Source organism: Panthera leo, chromosome A1, assembly GCF_018350215.1.
Source record: "Panthera leo isolate Ple1 chromosome A1, P.leo_Ple1_pat1.1, whole genome shotgun sequence".
Classification (NCBI taxonomy): domain Eukaryota; kingdom Metazoa; phylum Chordata; class Mammalia; order Carnivora; family Felidae; genus Panthera; species Panthera leo.
Window position 1 is genome coordinate 178,124,810 of NC_056679.1, and position 16,877 is coordinate 178,141,686.

The 16,877-nt window shown below is 44.0% G+C and overlaps 1 protein-coding gene across 1 annotated transcript; it reads right to left on the bottom strand.

The window, feature by feature from the left end:
- Positions 1-323: 323 nt before the first annotated feature.
- Positions 324-2,758, bottom strand: LOC122201435. Its single transcript, XM_042907318.1, has 2 exons — positions 1,340-2,758; positions 324-1,112 (listed from the first exon to the last, which is right to left on the bottom strand). Exons 1-2 carry the CDS (start codon positions 2,555-2,557, stop codon positions 1,086-1,088), a joined length of 1,245 nt encoding a protein of 414 aa, XP_042763252.1. The 5' UTR covers positions 2,558-2,758; the 3' UTR covers positions 324-1,085.
- Positions 2,759-16,877: the final 14,119 nt, after the last annotated feature.

Genomic DNA, 16,877 nt, shown 5'->3' on the forward strand with positions numbered 1-16,877 from the left:
TAAAGCATGGGGACAGGACTGGTGGGCAGAAAGAGCTGCATTAGGGTTGTGAAGAGTGACTGGTTTTATACTATGGAGTTGGGGGAGGTAAAGTCAAGAGGAAGTTTCTTAAAGGAATTTCCATATGCTAAAGACTCACAGATTACTGGAGGCCTAGCTATTGTCAAGCTAAGGTTGTTATTCCTGTCTAGCAAAGCGTTAACATTAAGACAGTAGGGAGTTCCTGGACATCAGGCTATTGATAAGATTGTCTTTTTCTTGTAATTGTACTAAGATATTTGTAAACTGATGGAGACTCTATCAGTTTAATCACTTGTTTTCTGTCCTTTCCTTTGTTCTTGGGCAGCCAGGAGTGCCTGAGGAATAGCACACATCCCACCTTGAGTGGGGGGTGTGCCAGCTTGGGCCTGGCCCTCAGCTTGCCTTGTGCTCCCTCATCAGTATGAAAGCCCTCTTTGCTGAGAGGGGGCATTCGAAGGTGAATGCCTGAGACAATAGGCAAGGGTCTTTGTTTTATAAAGTTCTGCTCGACCCGCTTTGTTCCTTCTCAAGTTGTAGCCTTACTGGCCGGATAACTCTAGGTGCTGGGTTGTCCGTTCCTGATTGGCTCCACTCCATTGTGTGAGGAGTCAGACTATGGTCACATTGTCCCTCATATGATGTAAGTTTTATGGTATACTTATTTTAGTTAGGTATTTTGATGGTCAAATTCCTGAGAGGAACCTGAGGGGAGTAGGTGGTGTTTTACATTCTTAAGAGGAGCCCTATGCCTGAGAGGATTTGCTGTGGTCAGAGCTCCCAGCATTGTTACAAAATATGTGTTTTTCCCACCCAGGGGCCTCAGATTCTAACTTTTCCCTCTCTGCCTATTTTAACCTATCTTTTCCCTATCATATTCCCCCTCTGAACACGTGACTCCTAACTGCCATTAGGAACTGGGACGACGACCAATCTTAACTGCTTCCTGCTGAAGGGGGGCGATGACAGGGGAAGGGCAGTCAGGGCAGGTTCAGAGGTCGATCCAGATGTCTAAAATAATGGAAGGGTGTTTGGAACCTCTGGGCTAGCAAAATTTCTTGGATGTCTTATTTTTCTGGCATATGCGACAGCATCTACAAATGACATATAAAAAGACTATCAGACCAACAAGCATCAATATTCCAAATGCAATGCCTCCCAGGGAAGAAGCCACACCATAGGAAAGAAAGATGCATTGTAGCCACCCAAAATATCTCTGGCATGTCTGGTCATATTGTTTTATGAATTTAACAATAGTTTTTCCTCCCTCTTCCATATTTGTTTCGATCTTGTGATATTGTTGATTAGAATAATTAAGCACCTGAATTAGTTCACGGCCCTCAATCCTCAATTCCTCCTTTGGCCATCCGGTTTCCATAGGAACAACTCCATGAGGCATATTTAATTCTATTTCAAGGAAAGATTGATCTTTGATATCCAGATTACTGTAAGTCTTGTTACTCTTTTGTAAATGTATTCGACCAACGGTTCCAGTGTTGCACCATACTCCAGTATGATTTAGTACATGATACATATGCTCACAAGTAAAGCTCTCTGTGTCAGCTATTTCCCCTTGTTTACCTTCCCAGCAAAACTTCCCTCTACCCATGTACCAAATGCTATTGGTTACTGGGGTAGAGACGAGGGGCCAGACCTGAGTGAAATCAGGGTTCCATTTTTGTTGAGGGCACAGCCAGATTTTATTTCTCTCTTCACAGTTTGAAAGCGATATGGCAGCCCAAGCTGACTCATTTGGCATTACAGCCCATCGACTCCCCACTGGCAAAATCCTTGTCTGATTTAATATAGTCCCTATGCCTGCAAGCTGAACTATTGGATATGAATTAGCATGGTCCATCCGGGGCACATGTGCCTTTAAAAAGCAACGCCTCAAGTTACAGCTCCCATTAATAATCTTCCATAACTTGGGGCTTCCATACATGGGCCATAATTTTTGAGTTTCCACTTCAGCATTCATTAGAGTAGGCCATTGTCTCATAGCCACCTCAGATTCCATCTGCTTTAACATGGTGAGCAATCCTTTCTGGGTTAGAACACATGCCCTTTCCCAGGTTTGAGTTTGGAAATGTCTTTGTAGGGTTTCTCTGGTCTTACTTATCCACCCTACTATGGCCTCATTTTCTTTTAAAAGAACTTCCCATTCTTTACCTTCTTCTTGAAACAAAGTTCCTTCAACATGCCCTATTTTTGATAAGGAATCCTTTTCTAAATTGTGTTGTTCTTCATTGGCAGCAAATTCCGCCTGCCCCAATATACGTAATCCTGTTCCTAGCCGTCCTATAAGGTCTTTTTTCATTATCTTTTTGTTTTCTGGCCAGTATTGTTGTATCCACCATAGGTGTTGTTTCCGTTGTAAATCTAAGGAGTGGGAACAATTGGGATAGTAAGTATCAACCCAAAACCTCTGGGTGTCCCAAGTTAGACTTAACAAAATCCAGGAGACTCCCAGGTAGGCGGTGGTTTGGGTTTGCCACAAAGGTTCCCAAAGCCTTCCGGGTCTAACTGTGATGTTTTCCATGGGCACTTGGGTCCACCATTGGACCTTTAAGAATAATGTGTTATTAGCCTTCCAGCCGCATTGGCAGGGCAGGAGACTATTGGGACAAGCAGTACTATGGCATGTCACACATCCAGCCGCAATATCTCGGTCTTCATAACCTGGGACCTTTTTAATTTCTTTATCATCTATATCTATGGCAATACAATGTATCTTTTTATTTGAGTTATATAATTCCCTTCCAGTTTCATTATTGGGCAAAATTTCAGTCCAATATTTATGACTTTGGTTTAATTTTATAAATAAGTAACCTGAAAAAGGTTGGCCCTTAGGTAAATTAAGGGTATGGCTATTATCCCAATGCCAAATTGTAAAATTGCCATATTCCAAGTCATATTTTAAAACACGGTCTCCCTCTATAAAAGTTAGGTTAGCTGCCTCAACCAAAGGGGTCCCGTCGTTCAACCCTAATAGTGGTGGGGTCGGTGGAATACAAACAGGATGTGTTTCTGAACCCCATAGGCATATTATTATTATTTTCCAATATATTGCATTACTTATCTTCATTCTGTGGTGTCCTTTTTTTGAAGATCAATATAAGGCTTTCTCCTGCTTCACAAGTCTACTAGGGCTCTGTGTTGTCCTGTTCTGATGGAAGAAACCACAGCTTAACTCCAGAGTGAAGAATCCAGGATAGCAGTAGGAGTTGCCAAGATTACCATATGTGGCCCCTTCCACACTGGTTCTAGAGATGGGGACAAAGAAAGAAGGGTTTTCATGAATACTTGATTTCCTGGATTATATAGAGGAGACTTGTCATCCTGGAGTTGACATGCAGATAATTCCTGAAGAATCTGTTGGAATTTAGCCAAAGGAATTATCTAGTTCATCAAATCAAATACTTCTTTATCGGCCAGCAAGTCATTAACAAGAAAAGGTCTTCCATAAAGAACTTCAAAAAGGCTTAGGCTTTTTTTGTAGGGGTATTTCTAATCTGAAGCATAGAAATAGGAAATAGAATATCCAGTTCTTAATTGTTTCTTGGGCCAGTTTTCTAAGATGCTTTCATTGGTCTTTTCTACCTTCCCCAAGAACTGTGGCCTCCAGGCACAGTGCAGATGATAATCGATACCCAGAGCCCTAGATACCCCCTCAGTTACCAAGGATTTAACGAGGGACCATTATGGCTTTGAAGGGATCTAGGGAGTCCAAACAGGAATAATTTCATTTATTAGTGCCTGAACCACCTCGGAGGCTTTTTCAGTCCTGCAAGGAAAGGCTTTGACCCAATGTGTATGTGTGAAGGTATCTACCCATACCAAAAGATATTTATATCCTTGTGTTTTTGGCATATGTGTGAAATCTATTTGCCAATCCTCCCCGGGATCATTTCCAATTCTTAGAAACCCTATTGGAGCCTGCAGGAGAAAGGGGGTTATTTCTTTGGCAGATTTTGCAGGTTTAATAATATATTCAATAGTCTTATCTAAATTCCTTCCTGTAAAAACTTTTTGAGCCATTTGTAGGATTTCATCCCTACCTAGATGGAAGGTATAGTGTAGAGTTTCTAAAACCTTCCACTGGTTGGTGGCCGGTAAATGAAGTCTGCCGTCATCTGCCTGTAACCACCCTGTAGGCTGGGGAGTGTAACCCTGTTCTGATGCCTGTTGTTTTTCTTCCGTCGAGTAGTGGGGCTTTTCTTGAGTTGTAGAACCATCCCACACAAGGGAGGCAACAGTGGGGCTAACTTGAGATCTGGCTGCCAATTTTGCTGCGTCATCAGCCAGTGTGTTTCCCCCTGATAGCTCATCCATTCCTTTTTGGTGTCCTTTACAATGTATTACTGCTACCTCTAAGGGCTGGTGAACGGCATATAAAAGTCTGGTAATTTCCTGGTGATACTTGATAGGAGGCCCTGAAGCTGTTAAAAAATGTCTCTCCTTCCTTGACATGCCAATGGCATGTAAGACTAAGGAGGCATACTTAGAGTCAGTATAAATGTTAACTCTCTTATCTTTGCTCAACTCTAGGGCTGTAATAAGAGCAACTAATTTGGCCAGCTGAGCACTAGTTTCTGATGGCAGGGCATCACTTACGAGAGTTTTATGAAGAGTCACCACTACATACCCAGCTTTTCTGGAGCCTTGCTCAACAAAAGAACTCCCATCTGTGTATAGAGTCCATTCTGGGTTTTCTATAGGAGTTTCCCTTCAATTCTCTTCGGCAGCGTAAGTTTGGGGTATGATTTGTTGTATTAGCTGCTGGGTTCAGAGAGGAGCAGGTCTTTATATGCACAGCAGTCCCCTCCAGCAGGAGTGCCTGATACCATAGAAGGCAGCTATCTATGAGCTGATGGCTGCTGTCCCCCTATTATCCATCCCTGGATATTATGTGGGGCATATACGGTAAGGTCTTGCCCAAGGGTTAGTTTTGTAGTTTCAGGAATTAAGAGGACAACAGCCACGGCAGCTCTGAGACATACAGACCAGCCACAAGCTACCAGATCAAGTTCTTTGCTAAGACACCCCACTGGTTGCTGTACTGGGCCTCCTTTCTGGGTCAAAATGCCCAAGGTTACCCCCTTTCTCTCTGTAACATATAAATTATAAGAATTTCCAATGGGAAGGCTCAAGGTTGGGGGTGCCCAACAAAGCCAGCCTAAGTTTTCTAACTAAAAGCTTGTTTTGACTCACCTATACCAGCAAGTGAATATTTGCTGCCTGTGTGTTCTTGATTAGTTGGTAAGGAGTGAGCTATCTCTCCATATCCTGATATCCGTAAGCGGCAATAACCGGTAATACTTAAAACCCTCTCAGTTGTCTAAGAGTTTTCAGAAGGGAGTATGAGACAATAGACTGAATTCTGTCTTAACCTAGTCTTCTCGTGCTTTCCAAAAGGATTAATCCTAGATATTTAGCAGAGGTCTCATACAGTTGGGGCTTTTGTTGGGAGACTTTATAGCCTCTTTCTGCTAGAAAATTTAAGAGGGCCTTGGTACCGGCCTGTATACTTGGTTCAGAAAGGGCACAAAGCAAGAGATCATTCACATATTGCAGCGAGGTGCAATAATCAGCTGAAAATTCCAAAAGATCACATGTTAAGGCCTGTCCAAATAGACGTGGACTATTTAGAAAGTCCTGAGGCAACATTGTCCAAGTTAATCGTGAAGCCGGATTGATAGGATCCTCAAAGGCAAACAAGAATTGAGAATCAGGATGTATTGGACTACAGAAGAAAGCATCTTTTAAATCTAAGACTATAAACCATTTCATAGCTGGTGGAATCTGGGCCAACAAGGTATAGGGGTTTGGAACCATGCAGACGGGGGCTGATGGGGACCACTGCTTCATTAATGATGGGTAGATCTTGCATTAGCCTCCATTCCCCATTAGGCTGTTCCCAATATTGGAGTATTACAGGGGCTGTTACATTTCTTTAAAAGTCTCTGTTTGTTTAGGGTTTCTATAATTTTTATTAGCCCCCTTTCAGCATCTGTTTGAGAGGATACTGCTTCCGGCATGGAAAAGAAGTGGGATCCTTAAGGTGTGTTTGGACAGGTATTGTGGTTAAGGCTTGGCCTGCTTCTCCTTGTATAGCCCATACTCATGAATCAATATCAACTTCCATCAGCTGTTTATCTGACCTGGATCTAGCAGCAGTATAGTCCCTAATTCAGTCATAATGTCCCTTCCTAGCAAGGGAGGGGGCTCTCTGGCATTATCAAAAAAGAATGTGAAAAAATGAAGTCTCCCTAGAGTGGCTAAAATGAACAGCTCAGGAGACTACAGATGGTGGCGAGGATGTGGAGAAACAGGAACCCTCTTGCACTGTTGGTGGGAATGCAAACTGGTGCAGCTGCTCTGGAAAACAGTGTGGAGGTTCCTCAAAAAACTAAAAATAGAGCTACCCTATGACCCAGCAATAGCACTACTAGGAATTTGCCCGAGGGATACGGGAGTACTGATGCATAGGGGCACTTGTACCCCAATGTTTATAGCAGCACTTTCAACAATAGTCAAATTATGGAAAGAGCCTAAATGTCCATCAACTGACGAATGGATAAAGATATGGTTTATATACACAATGGAATACTACTTGGCAATGAGAAAGAATGAAATCATGCCATTTGTAGCAACGTGGGTGGAACTGGAGAGTGTTATGCTAAGTGAAATAAGTCAGTCAGAGAAGGAGAGATATCATATGTTTTCACTCCTATGTGGATCTTGAGAAACTTAACAGAAGACCATGGGGGAGGGGAAGGGGGAAAATTGTCACAAACAGAGAGGGAGGAAGGCAAACCACAGGAGGCTCTTAAATACAGAGAACTGAGGGTGGATGGGGGGGTGGGGGAGAGGGGAAAGTGGGAGATGGGCATTGAGGAGGGCACTTGTTGGGATGAGCACTGGGTGTTGATGTAAATCAATTTGACAACAAATTATATTAAAAAAAATCAAGTCTCCCCGTATGCACCCCAGTGGCTGGGAGAAAATTTAGTCATAAGGTTTCCAGAGACATCTCTAATCATTACACTGTGTTTGGATAGTTGGCCGGTTTTGGAAAGAAGGACAGAAAATGTGGCTCCAGTGTCAAGAAAGAAATTAACTGGTTTCCCTTCTTTTTCCAGAGTTATCCAAGGCTCTGGGTTTCTGATAGGTAGCTGGTTTGGGGGGAGCCACCCTAAAGAGCCCCTACTCCCTCAGTCCCTTTCAGGGACATTGGTTATCTGAGCCCTCACAGATTGAGGTCCCTGGGGGCATTCAGATCTCCAGTGATTGTCTCCATACAAGGGGCAGAGCTGACAGGGATTCAACTTCGGTTGTCCAGAGCCCTGAAGGGCCACATAAATGGCACTTGGTGCCAGGACCTTGGGAAGTCTGGTCTGACATAGTACCTAAGGCTGCAACTAAGGCCTCAGATTTTTTCTTAAGCCTCCTTCCTGTTCCATATTCTCCTCTTGATCTTGGTTGTAATATATCCAATTGGCAGTTCTTAAGAGCTCCTCCAGGGTCCCTTCTGGGCCAACAGCCAATTTTTGCAGCTTCCTTCAAATATCGGGGACTGATTGAGTGACAAATTTGTCCTTTAGAATCATCTCAGCCTCAGAGGTATTAGGGGAGATAGCCGTCTATTTAATGAGAGCTTTTCTTAACCTTTCCAGGGAGGCCACCAGGTTTTAATCCTATGTAAAATAGTGGCTAATTTAGGGTAATTTAAGGGTTTACCCTTTGTTCTTTTTAATCCTTCCCAAATGCAGGCTTAGAAATGGCAGTGACACCATTCCCCAATGGGATTATCATAGTCCCAGTTAGGATCTTGGGATGAGACTGCCTGAACTCCAGTAGGGGACTGGAAGTTCCCTATATAGGACCTCCAGTCCCATGATAATTAATGAGTTGATCATCCCCATATCCGTCAGCTGCTGCCAGAAACCCATGTTTCTCTCTTTCATTATGAGTCTGATTCCACAGAAGCATTATATCCTTCCAGGTTTATTCAGAAACATACATAATATTCTGAAAAGCCTCTATATACTTACCAGGATCATCAGAAAACTTATGTAGTATCCCCTTTTATCTGTCTTAAATTTTGTAATGAAAAAGGTACTTGTATCTTATCATAGTGGTGCCTCCCTGAGTCCCTCCTTCTGGCACTCCAGCTTCTTGTAGAGGAAACATGCCTGTTACATTACGGGGACGGCCTGGGTAAAGTGGGCAGCAGGGAGCAGAAGTGCATGTTTTTAAGTCTGGATATATAGATCGAGAACCTGAGGAGGAGGAGGTGGGGGTGGAAGGCTTCCCTTCCTCCATCTCTAGGTCTGCTTTGGGTACTGGCAAGGTGCCCTTGATTATTTCCCCTCCTGATTGCTGGACTTTGGAAAGGGTTGCCAGTAAGTCAGGATTAACCTTACATTGCTTGCACATATCTCTATTTTTTCTTAAGGCCCAAAAACACTGAACATAGGAGAATTCTCCCTATTTCCCCTCACGTTTGCACAACAAGTCCAATTGTAAGATAGTATTATATTGATATTTCCCTCCAGCGGCCAGGTTTCCACCTCCAATTTGTATTGGGGCCAAGCCCCAGTGCAAAAGAAGATGAGTCGCTTTTTCTTCAGGATTTGTGGATCAAAATCATTCTAATTTTTCAGAATGCATCCCAAAGGAGTATTGACCTTGGTTGGAGAATTACCCATCTATAGGAAAAAGAGGAAAAGGCATCCCTTATGTCAGTTTCCTACAGCTGGCTAGGCGAAACCTCATCTCCTGACCCCAATTGGCCAAGAGAAACCTCATCTCCTGGCCCTGCATTTTGGCTGGCTATGCGACTGGCAGCCAAAAGCCCTGTCAGTCTCACAAGGTGCTGGGATTGGTCGCTCTTACTCAGATTTGACCCTACCTCTGAGAGCTGACCTTGTCTTCCCCACTTTCTCCTACCCCTCTGTTTCTGGCCTGTGGGACTTTGGGGGTATCGACTGAGACCAAGTAAGACCCCCCTGGTTGTAAAAGGTAGCACTAATTTTATTTTGGCCCAATGGTAATTTACGTTTTGATCATAATAAAACTGTTCCTCTTTATATTTCAAAAGGCTGGTGAAAACTATTTTTTGTAAGGATAAAATCAGCCATTGAGGGGAGCTAGAAGAGCCAAAGTTGGGGGCTAGTCTCCTGCCTTTTTCAGCAATGCCCACATAAATATGTTCCAGCCATGTGGGTATCCATTTTAAAGTATCTAGGTTGAGGGCATCTGGGTAGCTCAGTCGGTTAAGCACCTGACTCTTGATTTCAGCTCAGGTCATGATCTCACAGTTTGTGACTTCAAGCCCCACATCGGGCTCCATGTTGACAGTGCAGAGCCTGCTTGGGATTCTCTCTCTCCCCCTTTCTCTCTCTGCCCCTCCCCCACACACTTTCTTTCTCTGACTAAATAAATAAAAAAGTTTAAAAAAAATATCTAGATTGGTACAAGTCACATACACTGGGCTAAGTGTAGCACAATGGCTCCCGTGTACCCAGTAAAAGCCCTTCAGATGTCATAGTCCTCTGTCCTTCATATGGCACAGACACCTGTTCCTCCACCTGGCAGAAACAACACAAATGTGGAGCATCTGGAGGTCAGCAGCGAGGACATCACTGTTGTTTTCCTAGGCTTTGGATCAAAGGAGGGGCAATTTCAACCAGGGCTTGAGCAAAACAACTCAAAAGGGAGTGCTCTCCTGCCCTTTTGGTTAAAATCACAGTTCTTCCCATTTTTCTTTTCCAAGACCATGAAGAACAAGAAGGGGTACTGTATATTCTCTTCTATATTTCCGTCAAACACACAGTGAATCCAGCATCCCGCAATTGATGCTAAAACACAAATTAGAGCCAGAAAGAGGAGAATTCCTCTGATTACCCAAATGGGTGGTCAGGGATCAGGTTCTACCGACAGCCTTCAGGCGTCCATCGGAGAGTAGACTTGGTCAGGACCCTTCAGTTGCTGTTTGGCCTCCCCTGAGTCTGTGCATCTAGGGGTCATTCTCAAAAGAAATAACCATACGTTCCCAACTATGCTGGGGGATCAGCTGGGAGGAGACCCAAGGAGCCTGTCACCTGAGATTTGAGAATGGCAGCCATACTATTTGCTTTTATCTGGCTGACAGGTGCCCATTGTTTGGTTTGAGAGTTGTATTTAGGATAGAAAGAAAAGAGGGGGTGCGGCTGTTCTCTACTTACAGTTAGAAGACGTTGATATCCCAGATGAGCCCCCAAAGTAATGTTGCAGGATTCTTTACCTCAATACCCAGGGTTCGTTGTCTCACTGCTTTGAAGAATGAAGAGGTGGGCACAAAATGAGCAGCAGGCAAAAGTTTAGTAGAGTATAAGCTTAGAAAGTAAGAACAGTATGAAAGCTCTCTTTGCAGAGAGGGGGCATTGAAGGTGAATGCCCGAGACAATAGGCAAGGGTCTTGGTTTTAGAAGGTTCTGGTCAGCCCCCCTTCCCTTCCTGCTCTTCCTTCTCAGGTCCTACTCTTACTGGCTTGATCACTCCAGGGGCTGGGTTGTCCATTCCTGATAGGCTGGACTCCATTGCGTGAGGATCCTGACTAAGGTCATACTGTGCCTTGTATAACATAAATTTTTATTGTTTACTTATTTTAGTTAGGTATTTTGATTGTCAAATTCCTGAGGGGAACCTAGAGGGAGTAGGTGGTGTCTGTTACATTCTTAAGAGGAACCTTATGTCTGAGGGGTGGTTTGCTGTGATCAGAGCTCCCAGCATTGTTCCAAAATATGTGTTTTTCCCCACCCAGGGACCTCGGGTTCTAACCTTTCCCTCTCTGCCTATTTTAACCTTTCTTTCCTCTGTCATAATACATCAAATCGGGTACTCACAACATCCAGCCTCCTAGCTGGGGAAGCTCCGCGGTGAAGAACCTGGTTGGAGTTCCGACTGAGGGTCCTGGGTGAAGCATCCTCCCCTCAGGTGAGGCTTCCAACTAACTATACCCGCCAGGGCAATATATACACTACCCATGTGTGATCTATGGTTAGTCATTAAGTTTGCCCCAGTGTAGTCTTGAGCAAGCTGGTTGTTTCTCTGTTTCTCTTATTATATTGCACAATCTTAGGAGCCTGGGTGTCTGCATATTTCTCTTCTCTCCCTGATCCACTCCAGGGGCCAGCCTGGTCTGGCTCAAGGAGGTGAGGCAAATTATTCCCTCTTGGCATCAGGAACAGAAGGGCCAATTCTGATCCCGAGGCCAGATGTGAAGCACAAGCCAAGTAAGCACCACCCTGCCCCATGATTGTGTGCGTGCAGCTCTGGGCAGAAATGCATGACAAGTCACACAGACAAGTTCTACACAGAACACTATCCCAGAGGATTGTTAATACTAAATGAGGCACTGCCCAGAAGATGCTACGCATGTAGGAAGTGATTGAGAGAGGTGGTCCTCTCCTTTCACAGCATGCTCTGATGCTCATTGGATAGTCCCCTTTCATAGATCCTTCTTAATTATCCAAAATGATTTAATTCTGATATGCTCTGGAGGCCAAATTCCTTCTTCCCAGGACACTTTAGTCTTTTCCTTTAAGGCCTTCAACTAATTGGATAAGGCCCACCACATAATGGAAAATTATCTGCTTTACTCAAAGTTTACTGAATTAAATGTTAATCACATAAACCAAATACCTTCACAATAACAACTAGAATGGAATTTTACCATGGTACCATGGTCTAGCCAAGTTAACACATAAAATTAATCATCACAGTGAGCTAATATTTATCATGTAAGGACTTCTCTCCTTCGTAGAGTCCATGATAATCGTCTTTCTCCAACTCTCCTCAGTCATATACCTATTCTGTGTTGGCATTACCAGTGAGAGGCTTTGGCCTCTTAGCCAGGGAAAGGAGTGGGGGGTTAGGAGATAGGATTGGATACTCTTAGTTCCTAGTCCCCTGCCACAAAATCCTTGCCCCTTGTCAGGCATTCTAGTCTGGATAAGGGGCCTTGACTGGGCTTTGGAGGAGTGCAGAAGGGATGGGACTGGACTTAGCAGCCTTCCTGGTATGGATGGGAGTGATGTGATGTAGCTGAAGAAACTTGGCTGGGAATGAACTGGCCAGAAGAAACACCAGGGAAGGGAGGATGATGAGGCTTATTAATGCAAAGTACTTCTTGTGGGGGTCGGGGGTCTCAGAGTGGTAGATAGCCCATGAAAGGTGTTGGTGGCCCTGGGATACCAGACCAAAAAATTTTTAACAGTTTTAAGTTGACATGGAATCAACTACACACATTTAAAGATTATAATTCAATATATCAGATACATGTATGTACTCATGAAACCATCACACAATCAAGAAAGTAAACACATCCACCACTACCCAAAGTCTCTTCTTTGGTAATCTCTCTTACCCCTTGTCTCTGCACTGACCCTCCCCATCCCCAGGCAACCACTGATCTCCTTCCTGTCCCTATAGATTTGTTTGCATTTCCCAGAACTTTATATTAATGGAAACATACAGTATGGACCTTTTTTTTTTTGTTTTGTTTTGTCTAGCTTCTGTCATTAGCATCATTATTTGGATTCATTCATGTTGTTCTATGTGTGTCAAGAATTCATTCTTCTTCTTCTTTTTAAAAAATTTTTAAATGTTTACTTATTTTTGTGAGAGAGAGAGAGTGCACAAGTGGAGGAAGGCAGAGAGAGAGGGAGACACAGAATCCCAAGCCGGATCCAGGCTCCGAGCTGTCAGCACAGAGCCTGACATGGGGCTCCAACTCACAAACCATGAGATCGTGACCTGAGCCAAAGTTGGATGCTTAACTGACTGAGCCACGCAGGCGCACCAAGAATTCATTCTTCTTTACAGCTGTATTGTATTGCATTGTATGGATATACCACAGTTTGTTTATCCATTTACTTGTTGATGGACAGTCGACTAGCCTGATACATTACCTCCACTTGCTAGTGGGGAAATGTGATAATAGGATTTAGTGCGGAGGTTGCAAATTGGTGACCCCTGTGCCAAATGCAGCTCCTACACTTGTTTGGTTTGGTCTGTCTGCTGTCTTTTAAATATTGAACTAGTTAATACAAAAGTTGGGAGATTTCACATGCAAATCCAGATTTTCAACTTGGAGAATTGTCAGGTCTAATAACTGGGCCCCCATTCCAGCAATATGACAGCAATCTCTGGAGCTATGACAGATTGCCTCCTTTACACTGGGCATGTATTCTTTGGGTTGCCACTAAATTCTTTAATTCTCTTGGCTCCATAATCTCACTGAACCTGGCAGTTCCTGGCTTGCAGTTAAGTGCAACAGTCAGAAAGTCTTGGGTTCAAATTGCTCTGTCACTTATTAGCTATTTGATCATGGCCAAGTTAACCTCTCTGAGCTCCAGTTTCCTCATCAGTAAATGAGATTAATAACAGAACCAGCCTCAGGGTCGTGAGACTAGAATACATGTGAATTATTTAGCATGCAATAAGTGCTCAGTAAATGATATTTAATATTCTTGTCATATTATGGTTGCAAAGTAGATGGCAGGGCAGTATAGTGGATATGACACCAGACTAGATTTCTGGTTCGAGCTCTGCTACCACCCAGCTGTGTAGCTGTGGGCTTTGGTTGCCCCATTTGTTATATAAAGCAGTGGGGCCTCAGTTAGCATGTGCCAAGTCACAAGTTTCGGAAAGTGACTGCTTTCCGAACTACTTTAAATTTCAAACTGCTTTAAATAATAAAAAATGAATTTATCGATGTATGCAACACAAACCGCTAGAGGTACGTGTAGCTTCAGGTGAAGTTTGATCCAGCAGTTCCAAAAAATCATTTGTTTCATCTCTCTGCCTTGATTTCTGTGGTATGATGTTCATCTGTAGATTGGTTTCTCTGTAGGTTACAAAAAGATTGCCTGTATGTGCTAGGGCTATGTGCTTATTTATTCATGTCCAACAGGGAAGAGTGACTTTGTTTCATTCTTTTCAGCAATAACTCTAAAATTCATGCAGTTTGCATTGGCTGAGGTCTTAAGCTACCCCTGAACAAGTTGCTATGGCCAGGGGCATGGGAGAAAATGATTGGCTTAGTATAGGTCAAGTGTTCCATTTCTAGAACTGAGAGTGCAGTCAGCTCCGAGGGTTTCATGAGTCCTTGAAAGTCCACTCAGTGGGGCTGGCTGCCCTAAGGTTTTTCCCTGATCTTCAAGATCTGGATTTTTTTGGTCTCCAGGCAGTCACTGGACTGGAGTACAGAGCTTGTGGAGGTCTGGGACTTAGATTGGGCTTTATTTTGATGTGGAGGGACATGCTAATTTCAGCTCTTCTGAGAAACCATATGGGCATCTTTGCACATGTCCTTGGCATTATTCCCTATAGAGGAAGAGTAATTTGGCTTGAATTCATGGACTTGTTTTCATTGCTTTTTACTAATAGATTCATGGCAGCTGCTTTCCAACACCTTCTGGTGTTTGTATATCATGAGAGCTAGTTTTAGGAATAGGTGGGGAATGGTCTTCATGCTTTCTGAGAAATGGAGCTGAGCATACATTTTGGAGCATGGAATACTTTAAGCCCATTTTCAGCCATGTGGAGAGGTCCCTCTGTGTCTTGGGCGCCATTTCTTTGTCTGAAAAGCAGGTGCCTAGAATACCTGTCTCACAGAGTTGTTGTGAGATTCAAGTAAGATATCATCCATAGACAACCTGGCACCGAACAGTGGCCATCAGTCTCATCTACACTTCCTCCTAGGAGCCTCTCCAAGTGGCCTTGCTGGCCTCTGCTCAGAGGATTTGCTCAGAAATGTGATGTTAGAGAACCATAGGGTGGGTTGTGGTGAGATTCTACATTTCCAGACATGATTTCCTTATTGGAACAAGGGATATCCTCTTGATTGCCTGAGCAAGAAAAGATAGCAAGCTTGGGCCCAGATTTTCTGTAACTGCTTGGTGATCCTTCCCACCCCTGGTCCACCCAAGACCACATCAAACTCCACTCAGAGGAGCCTTCCCTCCCCGCCCTGTCTGGAATAGCCTCCCTTGCCACCCCAGTCACTCTCTACCATGTCATACTTGTATTCTCTTCATGTCACTTTACTGAAAACATGATCTATTGTCTATTTACTCCTGCGAGATACAAGATTCATAAGAGCAGGTCACTTATCTGTCCTGTTCATCACTTTAGGTTAGCTTTATTCATCATTTTAGGTTAGAAGCCAACACTGACACATGGGTGAGGGGTTCAGTAGTTGATCTGGGAGGGGATCCAAGGAAGCAATGGTAGGGAAGTATAGGGAATGAGAGAGGGGACGGAAGGAGGTTCAGTAAGGAGTCCACTGTTGAGCACATTATTGCTGTGGGCTATTAGGGCTCAATGCTACTGGGGAAGTCTGGGAGACAGTATAGAAGTCACCCTGGAGTACTTCCTATGGAAAGGAGATGGGTCTGGGGTATTTATACACCAACTCTTGTCAGCCATTGGTTAAGGGCTGCTCCGGGGAGGTGTTAACTACCTGGTTCTTCTGGCCTGCCCTGCTCATAGGCAGAGTGCAGACGTCCTGGTCAGGGTCTATTTGTGACAGTCACAGTTATAAACAAAAGTCACAAGCATTTCCAGGTGGCACATTTGAATCCAACTGTGAGGTAATGGTGAGTGTCAAGGGTGTCTGGGTAAGACAGCCACAGTACCTGCTATAGGCACAATTGCTGGCAAATGGTGGCAATTTGTTAGACGATTCAGGAGGAGTAGGATCCCTCCAGAAGGACAAGTTGGAGCTGGGTGTTCCAAGCAGAGAACTTTGTTTCTCCAATAGCCCATTTTGTTTCTGAATATCTCCAGATGCTGATTTCCCTCTTGGAGTTTGGTGCTCAGGACTGAATTGTGTTTCTTGTGCTCTGGCCAGCACAGGGAGAAGAGTACCAGCCCTTGCACTCTTCTATTGCATGGGCTTTTGGCCCTAGGTATGCACTGGAATCACCTGGAGAGCTTTTAAAGCAGAGTGATGCTCAGGGCTCTACCTGTAGAGGTTCTTATTCAGTTAATCTGGGACAAGGTCCCCTGCCTTAGCACTTTAAAAACTTCTCCTCCTCTGCTCCCCAAGTGATTCTGATATGCAGCCAGAGTAAAGATAAACTGGCTTAGATCTTATATAGGCATCAAACACAGGCATCTGAAAAGATCAGAGGTGTTCCTAGCTTCAGGTCCAGCTTGATCCAGCAGCTCAGTGATCTAATCAAGGTTTCAGTTTCTGGTGTGTTTTGTTTTGTTTAAACATCTCTGCCTTGCTTTCTGTGATTCTGGTTTATCTGCTCTTTGGTTATTGGATAATCCCTCAGAACTCCTAAATCACTACCAAAATGTCCTAAGAGTGCATGCTATCTCATGTATGCCCAGTAGAAGAGAGACCATCTTTGCCTTTTGTTCCCAGCACAAATCTTGTGATTCATGCTGTTTTGGACTGGCTTAGGTTTCAAGCCAATCCCTGCACCAATCATTATGGCTAGGGGGATGGCTCAGATCATGTGCTCCATTCTTAGCACTGAATTTGGTCAGTTCCCCATCTTAGCTCTGGATACACATTGCAATCACCTGAGCAGATTCTAAAGAATCCCGATGCCTAGGCCTCACCTGTAGAGATTCTACTTTAATTGGTCTGAGGTGGTGCCTGGCCCCTGGCATTTTTCAAAGTTCCCCAGGTGATTGTGATGTTTAGCCAAAGTGGAGAACCAGGGCCTAGACATTGTATAGACTCATGATGCAGGTTCAGACCCCTCATGGGTAGGGCCAACAAGTACAGGTCCTCTGCTTGGGTCTAAGTGTATGTATGCCTGGCTAGGGGCTGGCCACATGTCTAGCAGCCC